Source organism: Sinocyclocheilus anshuiensis, unplaced genomic scaffold (genome assembly GCF_001515605.1).
Source record: "Sinocyclocheilus anshuiensis isolate Anshui unplaced genomic scaffold, SAMN03320099.WGS_v1.1 scaffold2310, whole genome shotgun sequence".
Lineage (NCBI taxonomy): Eukaryota > Metazoa > Chordata > Actinopteri > Cypriniformes > Cyprinidae > Sinocyclocheilus > Sinocyclocheilus anshuiensis.
The window spans coordinates 259,948-280,913 of NW_015557685.1; the positions used below are offsets into that span (position 1 = coordinate 259,948).

At 37.2% G+C, this 20,966-nt stretch overlaps 3 protein-coding genes across 3 annotated transcripts; all 3 read right to left on the bottom strand.

Moving 5' to 3' along the window:
* Positions 1–6,943: 6,943 nt before the first annotated feature.
* LOC107679337 (elongation of very long chain fatty acids protein 7-like) lies at positions 6,944–11,473 on the bottom strand. The gene is made up of 7 exons (XM_016474864.1): positions 10,822–11,473; positions 10,399–10,586; positions 10,253–10,333; positions 10,070–10,126; positions 9,861–9,975; positions 7,518–7,645; positions 6,944–7,428 (listed from the first exon to the last, which is right to left on the bottom strand). Exons 1-7 carry the CDS (start codon positions 11,078–11,080, stop codon positions 7,261–7,263), a joined length of 996 nt encoding a protein of 331 aa, XP_016330350.1. The 5' UTR covers positions 11,081–11,473; the 3' UTR covers positions 6,944–7,260.
* Positions 11,474–11,656: 183 nt separating this feature from the next.
* LOC107679336 (selenoprotein Pb-like) lies at positions 11,657–14,620 on the bottom strand. Its single transcript, XM_016474863.1, has 6 exons — positions 14,521–14,620; positions 14,133–14,381; positions 12,945–13,157; positions 12,641–12,749; positions 12,291–12,555; positions 11,657–11,779 (listed from the first exon to the last, which is right to left on the bottom strand). Exons 2-6 carry the CDS (start codon positions 14,351–14,353, stop codon positions 11,736–11,738), a joined length of 852 nt encoding a protein of 283 aa, XP_016330349.1. The 5' UTR covers positions 14,354–14,381; positions 14,521–14,620; the 3' UTR covers positions 11,657–11,735.
* Positions 14,621–17,665: 3,045 nt separating this feature from the next.
* On the bottom strand, positions 17,666–20,359 carry LOC107679322 (THAP domain-containing protein 1-like). The gene is made up of 4 exons (XM_016474841.1): positions 20,175–20,359; positions 19,895–20,048; positions 18,279–18,451; positions 17,666–18,197 (listed from the first exon to the last, which is right to left on the bottom strand). The coding sequence occupies exons 1-4, from the start codon at positions 20,322–20,324 to the stop codon at positions 17,823–17,825; spliced, it is 852 nt and encodes a 283-aa protein (XP_016330327.1). The 5' UTR covers positions 20,325–20,359; the 3' UTR covers positions 17,666–17,822.
* Positions 20,360–20,966: the final 607 nt, after the last annotated feature.

Sequence of the window (20,966 nt, forward strand, 5' to 3'; positions counted from 1 at the left end):
TCTTAACTTTGATAAAGAATATCTCTTTGGTTTTGAGACTTTAGTCTTTGCAACTTCAGGGATCTTATCTATTCATGAACAGCTTGTAACACTCCAAAGAGAAAGGAAAACTTGAAATCGCATCATATGACCCCTTTAAAGAAACCCTACTGTCAGGATCATGGACTGTCTGTGTCATGTTTTGGCCCTGTTTCTGTTCCCTTATTTGGTCATGTTCCTGTCCTCGTTTTGTTAATTAGTTTGATTATGATCCCATGCACCTGTGTTTCCCCAATCATCCCTGTATTTTAGTCCTCTGTGCAGTTTGTGTCTGTCGCAGTGTTGCCAATTTAGCTACTTTGTAGCTAGATTTAACGACTTCCCCGCCCCTTTTGAGACTTTTTTCAAAAGTTTAGGGACAAATATAGCAACTTCTTGGACAAACCTTATCTAAGTTCTCATCTTGCCCACTGATCTACGTTCATCTTTATATAGATCAGTGAATTTGCCATTGTGATGTCATCTAGTGACATTTAGCTACCAGTTTTAGCTACTTTCAATTGAAAGCAGTTGGCAACACTGGTCTGTCGGGTCTACTTGTTCATGTCAACCATTGCTACGTGTGTTTTGCTGTTTCCTTGGATGTTTTTTTTAAAGATTAATGTTCGTGTTAACTCCAGCGTCTCCTCGTTCCTCGTTTCCTCCCAGAGAGAAATTGTGACACCTACTTTTATTCAGCATGCCACGGAAATTAAATTTATAAAAAGTAAACATGTTGAGATGTTACAAAAATATATCTGTTTCTAAAACATTCTGTTCTTTTAAACTTTCTATCCATCAAAGAATCCCGAAAGAAACGGTTTATACAAAAATATTCAACAGCACATTTGTTTACAACATTGATAATGTTGTAATCACTGTTGAAAATTCAGCTTTGCCATCACAGGAATAAATTACATTTTAAAATATATTATATAAGCTATATAATATATGCAGCCTTGGTGAACATAAGAGACTTATTTCAAAAACATAATAAAAAATAAATAAAATCACGCCTCTAAACTTTTTAACTTTGTATGCATTTCTTAAATGTTATTTTGATAACCTTAGGCGCAAACGTTAGGTCATGACATAAATTCAAGCAAGGATCAGCTTGAAATAACTTCGTTATTGCCTGATGATACAATGATGACCGTAAGCTTATAGAACAAGAGGGTAATAATTAGTTGCACATGATTTCAGCAGTCAGATAAAGCATGACATTAGCCAGGTCAAAACTGTCTGTGAATCAAAAATCAGTCAGGACAGAAAATCAGTGTCCTTATCAAAAGACCGCATCCCTGTGCAATACCTGTATTTGGAGCTTTCGCAAAAACTTGTGACATACTAGCAGAGATGACTCATCCACAGACCACCTCTGCCTTTCCAAAATCATCGACGGCACATGGAATGCATGGCACATGCATTGTTGTATTGCATGTATGTCTCAGACTCAGCTTTTGTGCTACTGGTTTTATAGCATCCTCATTTATACCCCACTTTATATTATAGAATAGTATATAAGACAGATGGGTTCTCTTTCTTCCTTAATAAAACACCATAAAATAACCTCCCCTGTGAGAAACGTGATCAATGAGCAAATGAAACAGAGCCATGTGTTCTGACAAACTGATCTTTTAATATGTACATTGAGCACATAAATAACATATATAAGTTCTGCAGTCACGTCTAAATGAAGAACTGCACAAAAAGTCCATTTCAGCATATGCTAAGATTTAAATAAAAGATAAATACACTTGAGTATTACCGTAGTATTAAAATACACTTGTCTTGAGCAATGAATGAACTCTTTTGTTTGCTGCATTATTACATGTACCCCATTTGGGTTTTCCATAATCATGATTTTTCTCAAGTGCTTCATAATATTATCCAGGCCTTGTTGAAGTGTTGTATGTGTGTACATTCTTTTATTTTTATTATATTACTATATGAACGTTGATTACTTTCTACTATATTTTATACCAGACAGCAGTACTTTTTGTAAGGATCTTCTGTCATTTTGATGAAAATATGTGACAAGTAAGACTATTTATGTCCCTGTCATGTTTTATTCTTCCTATAGCCTACATCATTTAACAAAAACAAAATAATTATTAAAATGTTAATGTGGTCTAAGGTCTGCTTTCTTAAGATAAGGAGCACACTTAATCAACAACATCCTTTATGTGTGTTTGTGTGTGTGTACGGGTCAGGTCAGGTCAGGTTGTCTCCTCAGCACTCTTTCCATAAAACCCTCACTATCCTAAGCAGATCTTCCTGCAGTCTGAACTGAAACACAATAACACCAGCACGATGACCTCACATTAGCCCTATACCACATCCGCCAGACCGCTCTGATCATGTAGTGGCTCCTCTCTGAGTGATTACTAATTACAGTTCAGACTGAGAGGGTGGCTGCTGGTGGAGGAAAAATCTATCTATCTATCTATCTATCTATCTATCTATCTATCTGGGATGGAACAATACAGTTAGCCCACAGTTCAATACATACCTCAGTTTTTTAACCATGGTTTTCAGTTCAGTTCTGATGGCAATTGGCACATCAGAGTGTTTTTCGCAACAAATTAACAACAAAAAACTCCTGTAAACTTCTGTACACTGGAGAAAGGTGTTGATTATTATATGTCTACTTAAAATCTCGTTTGAGAGAGTTTTTTTTTTTTTTTCTATTTTAACCCCAAATAAGATGGATTGGAAAATTATTTAGGGAAATAAACACATGTAATGTGTTTCATTCATACTGGTAGCCAGAGGGCGCCCTCGCACAGATAATCCACATATGCATCTCAGAAGTAATAGAACTGATGACATTCCAGGAAATCACTAATATGGACAAAGGCATGGCTATCGCTGTAACTGAATAAAAAGAAGATCGAAATGTTTTGAATGATGAAACATAAGGACAATAAACAGTCGCCTGCAACAATATATGGTTTATCTGTGTTCTTCAAGCCATCTTGGGTATTTTCATAATGATTATATATTATATAATTATTATAAGTAGTCTATATTTGTAAGTCTAGCCTTTATTACATCTCACCGAACAGACTCATGGGCACACAAACAGAGCCAATTCTGAGAGAAATAAAACACGCAGAAATTATTTAAACACAAAACCGAAACACAAAACCTTCTGGCATCCTTTGCTGCTCTTTAAAAAAGTATGACCATCAAATTCTAAACAAAAGAAAGTTGAGGGAGGGAGGTGAATAGATTCCTCGTCTTCTTTTCATCTTTACAAGCACTCCCATTTCTGTCAGCCTGCATCAGAGACATTCGTTGCTTGCTCTTTATATGCCTTAACAAAGAGAGACAGAGGAAAGAATGGCTGCAACTTAAAGTGACAGCAACATTAAAGGATGGCCTTCATCTGGCATCTTGCAGGGAAAGTGACATTTAGAGGTGCACCCTGAGAACTGTCTGTTTACCGCACTGGACTGTGGGATGCATGAAGAGTCGCCACGTTGATGGCACTTGTGGGGAATGTAAACTTCAACAGGTGAAATGCAACCTGGGCACATTTTGTCAGATGACTGACATGTTGGAGAGGAGCTTGTGCTGCTTTTATTTGAATGAGAGACAGGTGAGAGCTTTCACATATTAATATGGATGCAATGAATTCTTCAAACTGCATTAAAGCTGAGGCACAAACCTATGCCTGTTCTGTGAAGATACATTGCTCGCAAATAAAATACTATTTTTGAGAAGCTATCAATAGAGCAAATAATAAAACTGCATTACATTTAAGAGGTAATTTGGAAGAGCACTGCAATTTTAGATGTCTATAATGCCATCTAATTTTATGCAGGAGTCTCGAATGTTCCAGTGCAAAATAGTCCACAATTCCATGCCATTACCTTCTCCTGCAATGAAAGGACATTTTCACTGTTTTGACACGTCACTCAGGTGACAGGGTACTTGCCCAGTATTTTTGGAGTAGGCCTACACTTGCTTTTCAGAGCTGGCTGGAACAATTTTTCAGAAGTCTTCTCTCTACACCATTGATTTTCCAGCGTGACAGGTGTTCACTCTTGTGTGCCATTCAGAACTGATTCAAGAATGCCTTTTGAATTCCAATTTAATTACTAACTTTGAACTGAGGTAGCAAATACAATGCATAATTGCAGTTTAATTTAAATGTAATGAAGTAGAATTAAAAGGAATTGAAATTCAATTTAATCTGCGATACCAAACAGGAACACAGGGGGATGCCAAAAGACCACTAAATGAGCTACCTTGACCTGACTGATCCAGATTTACTAAACCACACAGACTACTGCGTAATCTAAAACACCTTCAGCCAGCATCCAGTATGAAACACTTGTGCTTTTAAGCCTAATAGCTTGCTGATTTTTTATTTTTTACTGACAACTGTACGTGAGTACTATTATCTCTGCCATCTCTGATGATATCGGCCATGTTTTCTCTGCATTAGCGCTGTTTTGAACATACTGTTTGAATGCATTTGCTTACTGGATCCTTAGACTTTCCAGGAGTTTGCCACTTGATCTGATCGCAAAAAAAAAAAACTGATTCTTTTTATTTTCATAATGTATTGTTGACGCTTGCGAAACAGATAGGCCCTACATTTAGACTACAGGGCTTTTCACACTGAAAGCGAAAATTCGGCGCGAATGTTCGGCGCGATGACGCTTTTGAATCGAAACAATAGATCCCTATGGGGCTATTCACACCAGGCGCATCATTCGCAGTGCGAAAAAGCGAGGATTTTTTTTTCGTCCTGTGTGTCGATTTTTACCCCGTCGCTCCACGATGAAACGGGCCGTCCAATCAAATTTGAGCTTAGATCACATGCCCAGAGCAGCTGCTGGGTGAGAGTAATGGCGCTGTTTCGATAACCAGTGTAAACAAACAACGAAGAGTATCCCGGTAGAGAGAGTGGATGCTGAGTTCCTGGTATCTTTGGTATCTGAGAACAGATTTATTCTCACATGTTCTTAATATAATTTCTAAATCCTCCATTGAATTATGTGATCTGGAGTGTCAAACCCCGTTTTCTTCCACGTGCGCGAGTGTTATCAGAGCGCGTTAACTCTCTAGATCAGGGGTGCCCAAACTCGGTACTGGAGGAGAAACTTCCAGGCAGGTGTGTTGAGGCAAACTGGAGCTAAACTCTGCAGGACACCGGCCCTCCAGGACCGAGTTTGGGCACCCCTGCTCTAGATCGTCCGTGTTTAAAAAAACGAGTGAAACATTTTTCTACACATGAAATATGAAAGCAAATAGACACATGATTATGACGATATATTTTCTGTATGTGTTTTGTATGCAGCTCATGGTAATTTTATAACAAAGGATGTTTATGACAATAAGTGGCGTTATTAAACATAGCCTACAAATAGTGCATGTCTGTATTATATAGTTGATTTTGATTCTATAATAGGCAGACATGCACTCTTTGTAGATCACAATCGGAAGTTATTACAAGCACTCGATGATGGTTTATAGTGGGTTTTAAGCAAAAACATGAATAATCACATAAATGTTCAAATGTGGCTTGATGCTCATTGTACTTATATTTATATTTTAAGATTATATAGTTGATTTTGATTCTATAATAGGCAGACATGCACTCTTTGTAGATCACAATCGGAAGTTATTACAAGCACTCGATGATGGTTTATAGTGGGTTTTAAGCAAAAACATGAATAATCACATAAATGTTCAAATGTGGCTTGATGCTAATTGTACTTATATTTATATTTTAAGATGTTTTATTGCAAGCATTATAGATAGTTTGTGTTTCTGGCATAGAACCAAACTTTATTTAGCTATATTTAATGCTGTATATTGAACAGTGGACGATGTTAAATCCATATATGAGATACATATCTTGAGTAAAAATACATTGCTGGTCGGCACCACCTAGCGTGCAGGCGTGAATTAGCAGGCGGCGATCAATCGTTTCGCAACGTTCGTCGGCGATTCGCATCGCGCTCGGTGTGAAACGGCCTTAATACTGTTATGCTATGTAAATACTTATTTACATTAGTTGGCATATGCACTAATGTATGTTTCTGCCAGTGGATGCCCACACTCCAGGTTGCGTTTATTAAACTCGAGACAGGAGAGAAGATCATTTTTGAGCGCACGCATATAGGCTAATGCCTGATCGATAGAAAGCGTGTCCGTTTTCTGTGAGAGTGAATGAACGGGAATCCACCTGTGCAAGCAGAGATATTTGCGCTCGCGCATTTGATGCGCTCTCGCATAGGCAATATGCGCTCTGGACATTTGTCATTAAATTAACTCAATAGAAACCGCCTCAAACGAACTTTTAAAACGAGAAGAAAGTCGTGTTTGAAAGCTGCAATCGATTTTTTAATCCGTTAAATGAATGGAGAATATTGTGTTTTTCCATTTCCGTCGGTGGGGCTCTAGCACTGAGGTCCGCACTTATTCCTTTGAGCCGTCCACGCAGTCATCATGAACGGAAAAACCCCAGACCCCTAATCCTAACCCTTGCGTACCATATGCACACCAAAGTCAATTTATGCGTATAAATAGAACGCCAAATAGAAACAGAAACTTGTGGTATTAATACGCACTTTCATAATTTACGGTATAAAGCTGCATAGATTTTTATTTTAAGACAATCATATGCTCTCGCGGGCCACATAAAATGATGTGGCGGGCAGAATAGGCCTGCGGGCCTTGAGTTTGACACGTGCCCTAACCCAACCCTAACCTAAACCTAAACCTAAACCTAAACCTATCCCTTACAGAAAACTATATATATTACCTTTTAGAGGTAACATTCAGTATTTTAAAAAGGTATAGGTTTAAAACCTGGTAGAAGAGGGCAGCTGTAGAGAAGGCAGAGCCCTAAATAAGCCACTCCCCCAGCTACACTGTGATTGGTTGACCTTATCCAATGAGTGGTAAACAAATAAAAGCGTCACATTGGGAGATTAGATAAATAAGTGAGTGAGGAGCAGAAAGTGGACTAGGGTTTATTTCAATTTGGCCAGATCACTAGAGCGTTGCAGGGTCTCAATCCCTAATGACCAGAGGGGGGTGGGAGTGTAGAGATTGTATGGACTCTGTTTGGAGGAGGGGAGAATACAGACAAATGGATCTGAGATAAAGGATTAAACAGAGTCCTTAAAACAGTCTCAATCGCCACATTGTGGATCAATGGATGACACATTTGTATTCAAACATTCATAGTATGTAATATATATTTTAATCTTCACGCTGTCATGCCATCTTGGTCTTCTTGGAAATGTAGTTCTGATAATAAAAGTTACTAAACAAAGCGATCAGGCTGAAGGCATAGCCGAGCACTATAATATTCATGGAGTCAGGAAAGTCACAGTCAGCATAGAGGTTAACTGCAGTGTGAATGGTCACAATGAAGAACTGGAGCTGAGGGGGACAAAGAAAGACAGTGATACAAAAGTGACCGAGCATTTATGTTAAATTATTATTCATTATAATCATATTGAAAGTCTCACCAGCTGAAGCGAAGTGAGGTAGTCTTTCCACCACAAGTACTTGTGCATTTGGGGGCCCAATGCTGCCAGGCCATAGTACATATACATTACCACATGAACAAAAGAGTTTATGAGGCCAATAAGGAACGCTGAGGGAAAGAGAACATCTTTAGGAAATCATTCTCTGCCTTGACACTTCAGAACATATGGCACTCTGAATAAAATATTTTATCAGTTGCCTAACATAAAGACAATACCACATGCCTTTCACAATACTTTCATTGTCTATTTCTGAAGCAATACATCATCTAGTGGTGTCAGAGTGCTACTGCATCTGCATCAACCCCCAAAATGGAGAATCACATTTAGGAGCTGAAAAAATTCTTAGTTAATTACAGTACATTAATACAGTGGGGTCCAAAATATTTTATTACAAATTATACTGCAATTATAACACAATTTGAGTGAAAATTAACATGAAAGTCTCCAGCGTGATTTGACATGATCTAATTGGCATCTTATGCTTCAATAGAAACTTTTGTGCTAGTTTACAGTTTGTCTGAATTGCTAAAACACTAAACCCCAATCTCTGAACCAAATTCTCACTAGCTTAAACCAATTTGTCGAATAAAGCACTCTTTCTGCTAAACCTTACACGTTCATGCACTCTTTTTGCAAAACTCTAAACACATTCTCATTCACTTAAACACTTATCACACTGTGATGCATTTGTGCTGCAAAATGCTAAACACAAGCGGTAAACGTTAAACACAACTAAAGCACAGTTGTCCTCGTTTACACACGATTCAAAATTGTTCACACTTGTTTCTAATGATGTGATCAAACCAACTGTACAAAATATGAGGCAGTTCAGAGTGCACAAGTGGCACAGGTGACTGAATGATGATACGAACAATAGATGGAAACAATCTGAGAAGGAGAGGAGGAAGAGTACATGTAAGAAGTGGAGGATGAGGAGAAAGAGGATGCGGAGAGAAAGAGTAAGGCTTAGAGAGTGTTATCAATCCTGGATCTGTGAGACCAGAGGGTTTTTTTTTCTTTGTCTAGCAAAAAAAACATTACTTGTGATGTGGACAAAGTCCTGAGGCTGGACTCAAGCACAAAGACATGATGCTGAGACAGAATGAATCTCTCATTGACCCTGATTTTACAATTGCACAACTTACAGTATTTAAGTGTACTGTAACATGCTATTTAGAGTTTTATTTGACCATTTTGGCCTTTGCAGTTGAACTGCAGTATTTTTGCAGTATCCAACTACTGAATATATACAAACATTCAGTACTATTAAATATTCAGCACAATACTGTTCTTCAGTATGCCTATACAATATATTCACCTTACTCAGTTGCAATTACTATACTTTTGCAAGTGAAATGGTTTTGCAGTTATTGTTTGATTTTGATGGAAGAGTCAGAGGTTTCGTGAATTTAGTTTGAGTATTTGGATTTGTGTTTAAGGTTTTGAGAAAATGAGTGATCAAGAAATGTGTTTTAGCAATTCAGAAAAACCGTAATACCAGATTTAAATTATATTTTAAATGTTGTCTCAGACTTCTGGACCTTCAATAGTTCAACCTAATAGTTTATGTTACACAATGATTAGGAATAGTTCATCCAAAAATCCAAGATGTAGATCAGTTGAACAGATTGGGAGAAAGTGAATGGGTGCCGTCAGATTGAGAGTCCAAACAGCTGATAAAAACATCACATTAATCCACAAGTAATCCACACGACTCCAGTCCATTAACATCTTGTGAAGTAAAAAAATGTGTTTGTAATAAATTCATTATTAAGATGTTTTTAACTTCACATCGTTGTTTCCGGCTAAAATAGGAGCGTTCTATCCAAAATACTTCTTTTTCCAGTGAAAGTAATTTTGTCTGAATCAGGAGAGAAATATGCACAGATTAAGCACTGTTTACAAGGGAAAACAGTCCAAAACAGTTTTTGATGTGATAGGACAAAAATTATGACGGATTAATAATGAATTTGTCAATTACAAACATGTAGCTTTTCACTTTACATGACATTTGGACTCTGATGGCATTCACTGCAGAGGATCCATTGATGAGCAAATAATGTGATGCTACATTTCTCAAAATCTGTTCTGATTGGGAACACCTCAAATATATCTTGAATGGCCTGAGGGTGAGTACATTTTTAGCAAATTATACTTTTTGTGTGAACTATTTCTTTAAACTTCACCTCTATTCAAAAACTTGACACAACCTTTGCGTTAAATATGTCTCTTGATTGATAGTATAACATTGTAACATTGTGCTAAGTGGACTGTTGCATGTAAATAAAATAATCTGTCTTACTCCAAGGTAAGAACACTTACACTGCCCTCCCGCAACATACTTGACCCCTGCCCACCAGTTGAAAATCATGGCGCCATGATGATACACATGCAAAAAGGTCAGTTGATTGTTCTTCTTCCTCAGAATGAAGAACACCTGATGATAATGCCATTTACTTATTTATGTAATAAAACATCATAAGACATTCATAAACAATGCTATCTGATATCAAAGGACTAGATTCACTTACTGTATCAGTAAGTTCAATGACTTTAGAGAAGTAAAACCACCAGCACACTTTGGCCATCTGCATGGCATTAAAATCGCACAAAATCAATAAAAGCAATCATTATAATTCTTCATCTACTGTTGCATAAATATTAACTTCTTGGGGGAAAAATACAAATAATTTATATAAAAATAATGTGCTTACCCTCATTGCCAAGGGGGTTTCAGAGTAGTCAACAAGCTGACACACCAAACTGTAATTTGCCAACCAAAAAGATGCTGTGAACTAAAAGCAAAACATGAATGAATGAATGAATGGAAATCAAGTATTTAATATTTTTGTTCTCATACCTCATAAAACATATAAGCAGAAAGGCACACCATGGAAAAATTGTAAATAATAAGGAGAGCTTTGATGTTGACTGGTTCTCTGTAAGACATCAGTTTGGGACCAAGCCAGACAATGACAAGGTAAAACAGGAAGATCCCACCGACAGGCAGCGGAGAATAAACCAAAAGCCATCCATCTGTCCTCTTGTCTGTGGGAATGAAACGATTGCTTCATTAGCTCGTTAAATTGCCTGATATAGTGGTTAAAGTAGTTTATAAAAGTATTTTCATACTGCTTTCGTCAGGACCTAGTCAAATGCAGCCTATTTGTATCGGTGAAAATAAGTAAAAAAGAATAAGCTGTTGTAGTTTATTATGTCATATAAAAATTATAAAGAGCAGGTTTAAAGTAGAACATCAGACATGTACTTGCTGGAAAAATACCTCCGTTTTCTAGGCCCCATTGATGAAATATCTGAAACCTTTGCCATGTCGACGAGGACACAGACACCTGAGCGATTAATAATGAAAGAGACCCGGTGTTTGTTAATGTATGGACATATTGTAAAAAGAAAATAAGAAACAAGCAAACAAATAAACTAAAACAAGCCCTAACGTAGCCTATTTTAATCAGTCTATCAATATTTGAGAAACTGTTGGCTATTTTAAGCGTAACTGCCTTACCATTGCGCTTGATGTTCATTCAGTAATGCCCAAACAGCGCCATCCATCGGTTGCATTTGAGAACAGCGAGAGAGTTCGCTGAAACGGGTGTAACTAAAGGAGTAACTGGGTAAAAATGTAAATTATGATCGCTATTTTAGTTCCACGAGAGGGAAAATATGATGTTATCAACGGAATTACGACACAACGCTCTCGTTCAGCATAAATCAGTGGCTCAATGAGGAGTTAAGGAGTTTAGGCTGTGGCATCCTCTTCAAAACGGATTAGGCCTACCAAAATCCCCTGGATAACTTTATTCTTTACCATCAGCTATTTTGAGCGTTACACCGTATTAGCCATTTAACAGTTGCTTTTTAAGGACACTATCAATTAAGCCTAATTAATAGGCTACGCAATTAATACTGTTTTTAGGCCTAGTTTTATAACGTAACCTCCAAATGACTTCTCAAACGTAGAAATAATTTTACTAATAGGCAGAATTTTTTTTTAAAGCTTTACTCTCAATTTAATGCACCAACTACAGGCTGTATTGTCTTCTCTGAAAAGTGATGCTTTGTTAAATTTCTTAAATACATTATATGAGTTGACTGTGGGTTTTGTGGAACATGTAGCTGGTTTGTTACTTGTCCAAGATGGTCTACCTGCCCTGACCAGCATGATCAAGGTCTACCAGGTCAGTCCCAGCCCCATCTTCTAAAATAGATCATCTTGGACCAACCTGAATGACCATAAATGCAACCATGAACCCAGTAGCTACTAACAAATAATTTCCAAATTCAACGTCCCAGTATCAGCTAAAGGTTTTGACAGGAAAAATGACACATGGTAGATGCTGTATATTAAATGCTGATGTAGATTTATTTTTATACAGCTCCTTGCATACCACTTTGGGTCATAAACATATTTCCTTAACACATCATATAATCACATAAATACAAGGCAGTTAACAAATAATACAAATAGCAAACTCTTTCGTTCAGCACTCTTAGATATTCCCTAAAAGGAAGGAGGGAAACAGAAGTCTTGTGTAAATGACTCTTCTGCTCAACATCCGTATGCAGACCCCTAACTCAGGTTTAAAGTGCACACTTCATTAAGAGCAATGAGAACCAACTGAATTCCCCCTTAAAGGTAAATATAAGGTCTGACACAAGAGCAGCTCCATATAGATAAAAAAAGAGTAAATTCTTAAACCAAAATACAACAATTATCGAAAAAAAAAAACTAACTTTTGTGATGACTATGTTCTTGATGCGAATGCTGGATTGGTTCCTTTGGTACGTTGGTCACATCTGAATCACCTGTGCTGTTATTTTTATTTTGATGATGATGATGCACATGTTGGTGATGATGATGATGCACATGTTGATGGTGATGATGCTCAACAGTTACAGGCTCTGTATTGTTAGTCTTCTGGTTGTTCACTTCTGTTGGCTCATTTGCATCGTTTTTGTTGTTTTCGAAGCCTTCTGATATGGAGGAGTTTGCATGTAACTGGAAGAGAGTTTCAATAAATGAACATTTTTTGCAAACATTTCATAAATGCAGCACTTTCTGAAACTTGAATATTTTCACTCACTGAGCAGTTGCATATATTTTTGTGGTATGTAGCCCTGATGGCAGCTTCTATATAAGGGTAGTGAAGAAAGCTGAAGGGCAGGACAATGTGGAAGGTGAGATGTCCACATCTGTGCAGAAAGGAAATACAAAAGAATGACCATGATATTGAACACAGAAAACAATGCTTGAGAAAAAGATCCCAGATGTTCATTTTTTTTCTGGATAACCTTCATATGAGTACAAAAGAGTCATGTGACTCTAAAGAGAAACTAGTCAGACTGGTCATATTACTGGATGGATTTAGAAGTGTGTTTAGCCCATACCTGTCATAAACTAAAAAATCATCTTTGTCTCCCCCCAAGATGTCCCAGATGTCGTTTTGCACTGGGCTCTGCTGATAAACAGGGATGCCCTCTGCCGTCCTCCTCTTCAGCTCCCAGTACATGGCCCTGGACTGTGCATCCTGCTCATTGACAACCAGGAATGATATGTTTGTCAGCTTGCCAAGGGCCAGCTTGTCACGCAGGTCTCCCAACCTTCCGAAACAAAAGGAAGAGAACACAAGCAGATTTAACTGACTGAGCCGTTTACCAAGATCATTAGTACACAGCAGCACAAACCCTGAAATTATACTAGAAATAAAAACAGTCACTTTAAATAAGGAGGGTCATTATACAAATTGGCTGTCATTTCTGTCCCTCACATACATAGTATTTTTATTATATATTCTAATTAATTTGATCATGTTTATATACTTTAATTTGTATGATTACTAAATACTAAAAATTGTATATAAATAAATGCAAATAAAGGCTATTATTTTGTCTGTCTTCTTTAAATACATAAAAAGTTCATTATTTTTAACTATCCCATTAATAAAAAAAAAAATAAAAAAAATGTCAATGGCCTTATCATCCTTTTTAGAATGAAACATAAGTAAAAGTCACCATTTTCGGTACTGTGTGCTATTGTTACTTTTGTCAGTTGGCAAAAATCTTAAAATGTTAAACCTGTTACAATTTTGTATAGTAGGCAATTTTAAATGTTATGTATAGTAGTAAACAAATTTAAAGGAATAGTTCACCCAAAAATGAACATTTTGTCATCATTTACTCACCCTCATGTTGTTCCAAACCTATGTATGTTTCTTTCTTATGTTGAACACAAAAGAAGATATTTTGAAGAACCAAACAGTTGTTGATCGCCATTGACTTCCATAGTAGGAAGTCTGTTTGATTACCAGCATTCTTCAAAATACCTTCAACATAAGAACGACACTCATACAGGTTTGGAACGACATGAGGGTGAGTAAATGATGACAAAATTGTCATTTTATGGGTGAACTCTCCCATTAAAAAGTGTAGAAATATCAGTATTGTCTCTTTCTAACAGCTCTTTATAATTACAGTTTCTTTTCTTGTTTGTTAAATATTGACTGTAAAAATGTCTAACTAGGAAAGGCATCACTTTAAAGAATAAGCCAGTAAATTACACAGCACAAGATCTCTCACCTGGCAGCCTGCGTGAGACAGAACTGTCAGCTCGCTTTAAGAAGAGCCACAACAACTACATTTCCTAGAAGGTCCATCATCGGAATCTCGCCATCGATCTCCCACTTCGGAGCAGGCTTACAGATTCTGGAGCCAGTGCTTTCCTTCTCCAAAAACAGCGGTGAAGCGCAATGCAGAGCTGCAAAAGCAGACAACCACAGAGCCCAGAGAGCCTGCATCATGCCTGCTGAACTTCACCCTCCGCAATAGCTGCAAACAAAAACCACCAGCTCATCAAACTAAAATACTACACAATCAATTACTTTGATGTTTCGTTAGTTAGTTTTACATTCATTTTATCCCATACACGCATAAACAAAAAGGCAAAACTGGCATGATTTGCACAAACCTCAAGCTCTGTCCCTTGGCCTCCTCTGGGTCAAAAATAAAGAAGTTGTCTGGTCCACACTTTTAAAGGTCTCAATCTGGACAAACCTCCCCCTAAACAAACAGAACAAACCAGTAAAAGATGGGATCGGGGACTGGTGTACTACAAAGTGAGTGATCCAAGATAAATATGAATACAAGACAAACACACTGACTGATAACAAACTGAACAAGATTTTAGGGAGGGTTTTTTTTTTTGTTGAAACAAATTTTGTCATACCTTGCCATGGGGTAATAATATTTTACATCAGCTCACTAAATATACAAATGATTAAAGCTTCTGTATGCCCTTTTACATAAAAAGACTTAAGAGAGGTATAAAGCATGCAAGTAACCATGCAACAAACATTCTTGGATTAGATATGTTTTGAATCTACATTTAAAGTGTCAAAATGCTGTTTTAACACTACTGCAATGCTTTGATTGAGCTTCTGGATATTCTGGATATGGAGTTGACATTTGGAAAAAGATTTAAACATAAATTGATCTGCAAATACTGAAGTGACTTTAAAATCTTGGGGCCGGTTCATGCACATTTTATTTGATTTTCTTTCTCCCTGGCAGTTTTTGTTACTGTTTGCTTGAGCTAATCATTCAGTGATCACATCATGGAAAAACAAGTGCATCTGTAAATTTACTTTCCTATTGAAATGATGCAATGGATCCCTCAGTGACCAGTGTTTTCCAATTACTATATAGGTTTGTTGAAAAGTAATTCATCATAGATATTAAAATCTATGTGACTGTACTTGTCAGCTCATTCCTTTCCCTCAACAACCACAGGAACTTTCACAGGACCAGGGGTCTCAGATGTGCACCACATGCTAAAATAAATGAGAAAATAAAGTAGATTTAAACTATTTTTCTTTTGTCTGGCCTTGCTGTAAATACACCAAAGTTAACAATCTGAGATTTACTCTCAACGAAACATTCTTGAAAGATCTTACACCATCCCATGGGCAGAGGAATTGATTTTAGTTTTGCAAACAACAGTGTTTTATCCTTGAAATGATTGGGCCAAAGTACACACTTTAATCCATGGAGTAACAACCTTCAGTACACTCCAAAAGAACACCAACACAAAAGTTAACTGTTCCCCCAGTACTAAACATCCAGTGTTTTTTCTTTTAATTAAACTTTTCTCATTTAATTAAACTGGTTTAACCCTACATGTTCCTCAAATATCCCTATTAATGTGTTTTTTGAACATTTACGTAAATAACTTTTTTTTTTACCATCAAAAATGTTAAAGCCAACAAAAACTGTTGGTTCCCAACATTGTTTTGTGTTCCACAGAAGAGAGTCAATCCTACAGGTTTTGAACAACATGTGGTTGAGTAAAAAAAAAAGTTTATTTTTGGGTGAACTATGCCTTTAAGACAAACAGTTGACAAGGGATCCATCAAAGAGCTGTTGAAATAAAACTGTACAGACAGGGGTGGCAAACATGAAGACAAAAAAACATAACATAAAACCAGAAACTCTGGTTTGCAGAAAGACAGAAGTTTATCATTCAGAACAGTTCCCTTCAGTTTGGCAACTGCATGAATCATTTGTGTGGTGGCTCTATAATTATGTGCTATCTTTTTGGCTACTAACCTCGTGCACCAGATTTACACCACTTTAAAACCGCAGCACTACCAATATACCACTTTAAAATAGTGACATTTACCAAGTCTCGTTTGTCAACTTCCTCTCACAGAAACAAGCAAAAACTTTCTAATATCGTTGTCTCAGTAGCAAAAGTCAAGTTTAGAGTGATAACATTTGGTTTTCAGGGTACATTCTTATGATTCTGCGAACAGCTGAAATTATTCCACCGACAGTTTACCTCAATTTTCTTAAAATAGGTAACAGGTGCAATACTTGCATCAAGGGATTCCAACTACACAGCCAGATGCAGCAAGACCAAAATATTTATTTTTGTTAAAGCTGCAGTCTGTAAGTTTTGCCTCTTTGTCGCCATCTCTGTTTGAAAACCTGGAATTGCAGCTGTGTGCAGAATTATCTTCCTTGCATGGGTTGTACTCTGGCATGGCTCCAGCGAGGATGAATCTAATGTTTTGAGGAGTAGGCTATGTGTGGCAGTCAGTCACCGCACCGGTGTGAATCCTATACTTAGTAATCACAGATTCTAGCCTTCGTCTTGGAATACATGACCAAATAAGAATTTTCACCGTATATTGTCATCTGAACAAGTAACAAGTCTGCCACGTTTGTTCTGACCAACTGAGGAAAAAAGCATTACAATAAATCGCGCTACCAATGGTGATTTAATCTAACGATCGATTAGCTCATATCACATCAAACCGTGCAAATTATTATTATTGTTATACTTTATTCTCAGAGCATTAATCAGCATTGCGTGACTATGAGTATAGTGTGTGTGTAGATTTCAATTTCTGTACAGTCTAATCTCTAATTGTCATTCCATTCGAATTTCATACCAAGAAATTCTTTTAACCCAAAAATCAAACTATGCTCCCTTCGAACTGGTTGTCTTTAAAATACAAATCGTGTGTAATCCCAGGCTATCTGTAATCAGAAGCACATTTAAAACGGGAATATAATTTAATTTCATTCACATGCGTTTCATATAATCCTTTCTGGATTACAATCCACCATCAAAATGATTTTTTTGACATTTAATTATTCTGACTGCTGTGAGAAAAGGCTATTCAACTTCTTGGGACAACTTCTTTATGTTTACAGATGTGACGTAATGACGCAGCAGCATGCTAGAATTTCCCGCGAAAACCTACCCGTACCACTCAAATGAGAAAACATTATTATAAGCTAACCGTTGTGAATCGGGCTAGAGTAAGGCGATAGTTTTGAACACTGGCTGGTTATGTACTTGCTCAAATATTGATTTTGGATCATTTTTAACCAAAATAAGTTACGGACCGCAGCTTTAAAGAAAACACATAATAGTGAATAGGGTTGCAAAGGGGTGGACAATTTCTGGTAAGTTTCCGGAAACTTTCCAAAAATCCCTGGAATATCCCAAACAATCCTGGAAAGTTTCCAAAATTTCTGGAATATTTCAGAAATTTACTGGAAATTTTCAACCTTTTTGCAACCCTAATAGTGAATCATCTCCAGACTGTTGTGGTATTTATGCAAATGGTTTCAAAATGCAACAACAACAACCCAAAATAACTTTACCCAGCAAACAAACATCCTCTGCGAGTCCTGCCGCAGCTTTGCCTTTGGCTGATTTAACAGTCAAGCATCAGTGCAGTTTCTTACAAACACAGTGTCTCAGGTCATGACTCCAATCAGTCGTTCCTCACTCGTCACGTTGCCCTCTGGACTGTCACAAGCTGTTATGATGCCTAGGCTGAGCTCCGCCAGTTCGTCCTGCATACTAGTGGTCACCATCATTTTGGGCTCCAGCCGATTGCAAAGCGTCCTGTAAGAAGGTAAAGGGTAGCCCAGTTCCCTTAGGTACTCGTATCCTTTAACCCCCACTGCGCAGCGGATTTTACGGGCTGTCAGTAAAGTATCATGGGACCACACTGCCCTCCGAGAACGCTTGGCCAACGTTAGGGCGCGTATCTGATCCTCAAACAGGAACAGCTGTAGCCCCTTCTCGATTTTACTCAGTTTGTAAAGACGTTTCTTCATCTCCTCTGCCTGTGTAACAAAGAAATGATAAAATGTGCTTTCAATCGCTAATATGTACAATCGATTATGATTTATTAGAATGAATGTTACCTCTCTCTGTAGTCTGACTTTGTGTTGCTGTTGTTGCTCCAGTTTGGTTTTATAATGTTGGCAGAGAGAACAGGGTCGCTCCTCGTCTGTCCTCTGAACCCCATCCTCCTCTGAATCCACAGGTGGCTGTCGGCGGGCATATCCATGGTCCCCCATGTTTAAGTCCTTTTCCACTACATTAACAATATAATATGTTCATTTGCAGCACACAAAGTGACCTTAAAGGGACTGTTCATCTCCAAAATTTTCACCATTGTTCTTAATGACAATGATTTGTATAGAAAATAACTGTTTAATGCTTGAATGCGTAACTAACATGGATGGATGTCTAAAAGGTGATTTACACTTATTGAGATATTGGATATTTAATACTGTTGGACAGAAAAAAAATATACTTACACTATTACACATCTCTGGTCACTAGCGACCCTATGAACTTTTTACCAAAAAATTAAACAGAAAATAGACATTCTTTTACAAATTAGTTTTTTTTCCTTGTCATTTTATTGATAATGAATACTTTGAGGAATACTAAGAAGGTGGAGGTCTAACATTAAAAAGGAATGAGGGAGAGGCCAGTGGATGACGTCCTGGTTCACTAAAGACCTGATGTATTCATTTAAGGGTTTAACTTTCATAGAAAACCTAGCAAATGGTTTGGAATGGCATGAGGATCACAAATAATAATTATTTTTTTTCTTTTCTTTTTTTTACTCACAGATGCCTTCATATAAGTAAGTTTCCAAACATACACAAATAAATACACTAGCACATAGTGCTTTTTCAGTGAATTGGCTCAAATATGTGACCCTGGACCACAAAACCAGTCATAAATCAAACAGGTATATTTGTAGCAATAGCCAACAATACACTGTATGGGTCAAAATTACCGATTTTTCTTTTATGTTTGCGATTATGGTAAGGGGCGTTACATTTCCGACGAGTGCTAGCGGTGTTCAGCCAATCACAATGCACTGGGTCAGCTGGCCAATCAGAGCAGACTGCACTTGTCGGAAGGAGGGACTTTGTAGAAAACGAAGCGTTTGAGAGAGGCGGGGCATAGAGGACCTACAATAATGTACAGTATTTGAAAAATAATGTGTTTTTTGAACATTAAAGCATGTCAACATTCTGTTACACCAAATACACAAAATAATGATCTTTAAAAAAGCATCATATGACCCCTTTAAGTAAAGATCATGTTCCATTAAGATATTTTGTAAATTTCCTACCGTAAATATATCAAAACTTAATTGTTGATTAGTAATAGGCCATTGCTAAGGACTTAATTTGGACTTAAATTGGATTTTCTCAATATTTTTACTTTTTTGGCACCCTCAGATTCCAGATTTATCTCAGCCAAATATTGTCGTATCTTAACAAACCATGCATCAATGGAAAGCTTGTTTATTTAGCTTTCAGATGAATCTCAATTTCCAAAATTGACCCTTATGACTTGTTTTGTGTTCCAGCGTCACATATACAGAGTAGGGGATTGGGGGGGAAAAACAACATGGGAGGGGAAAAAAACTAAAAGCATTGAAATATAAATGTTCCTCCCTTCTTATATTTTTCCATCATCTTGTCCCCTTGAGGCTCCGTACTAATAACTTTACCTGGCTCATTTTTAATAGGTAACACTACTTGAGGGGTGACAGGAGAGGGAGGGTCGGGTACATTGAACAGTGTGGGGATTGCGTTGGGTTTGAGTTTCCTTCCCCCTGCTGGTGATCTGGCGATCTCCTCAAACTGGCTTTCTTCAAAGTGGTCCTGCAAGTCATGGAAATGAAGCTTTGTGACAAAAGTACACATATACGATTACACCAAAAGGAAGCCAGAAGAATGACTTAATTGTTGTCTTTTGCAGAATTGAATACTCGCATGCTTTTCACTTGCCTGGCACAGTCTGGAGCAGGGAGTCGGTACAAAATCACGCCGACAGTTTACAAGCCACTTTCTCATGCGCACGGGGTCTTTCGGAAAGCGAAATAGCTGCTTTCCAATAGTTGTAGAGTTCGAGCAGTTTGGAGCGGAGCATCCACCCATTTTTATTTACATTCGCCAAATGTTTAACTTATCATCTGGGCACAACGTAGCGGACAGCTAGCAGAGGATTTAGCAGGTGTATTATTAAAAATACTTTACAATTTATAAAAAGATACAGCAGTTATTTTAGCAGACGTACGCAGTGAGTTTACGGGCGGCCCCTTGAATGCATTGAGTATAAAATGCGATTTCTTAAGACGAATATGTTTTACTAGTAAGTGAAATGTAGAGTTTGTTTGAGCCAAAATGGCGTCGGTAACTTCGGTAGGCTACTCGATGACGTGTTATCTGCGAGTTGACTTTAGATATGCCTGCATAAAATTCGTTCACATTTAGCACAAATTGTGACAAACGGATAAATAATAAGTAAAACATTTTTTTTCTGATTTTCATGAACGATGCAAAACAATAGTTTAAATTAGCTTTTACCACACGTTCCTCATTCAAGTCTAGATTCATATCGGATTACATTTCATTTTTCAGCTGGCCTGATTATTAGTATTTTTTTTTGTTCAGTAGTATTTAGTTCAGTAACAACAGTTAAATACAAAACAAAAACTACGTAACAGTCCAGAGAATGTAAGAGAAAGAACAAAACAACAATACAGAATAAAAAAAAAATAAAATAATAATAATAAAAAA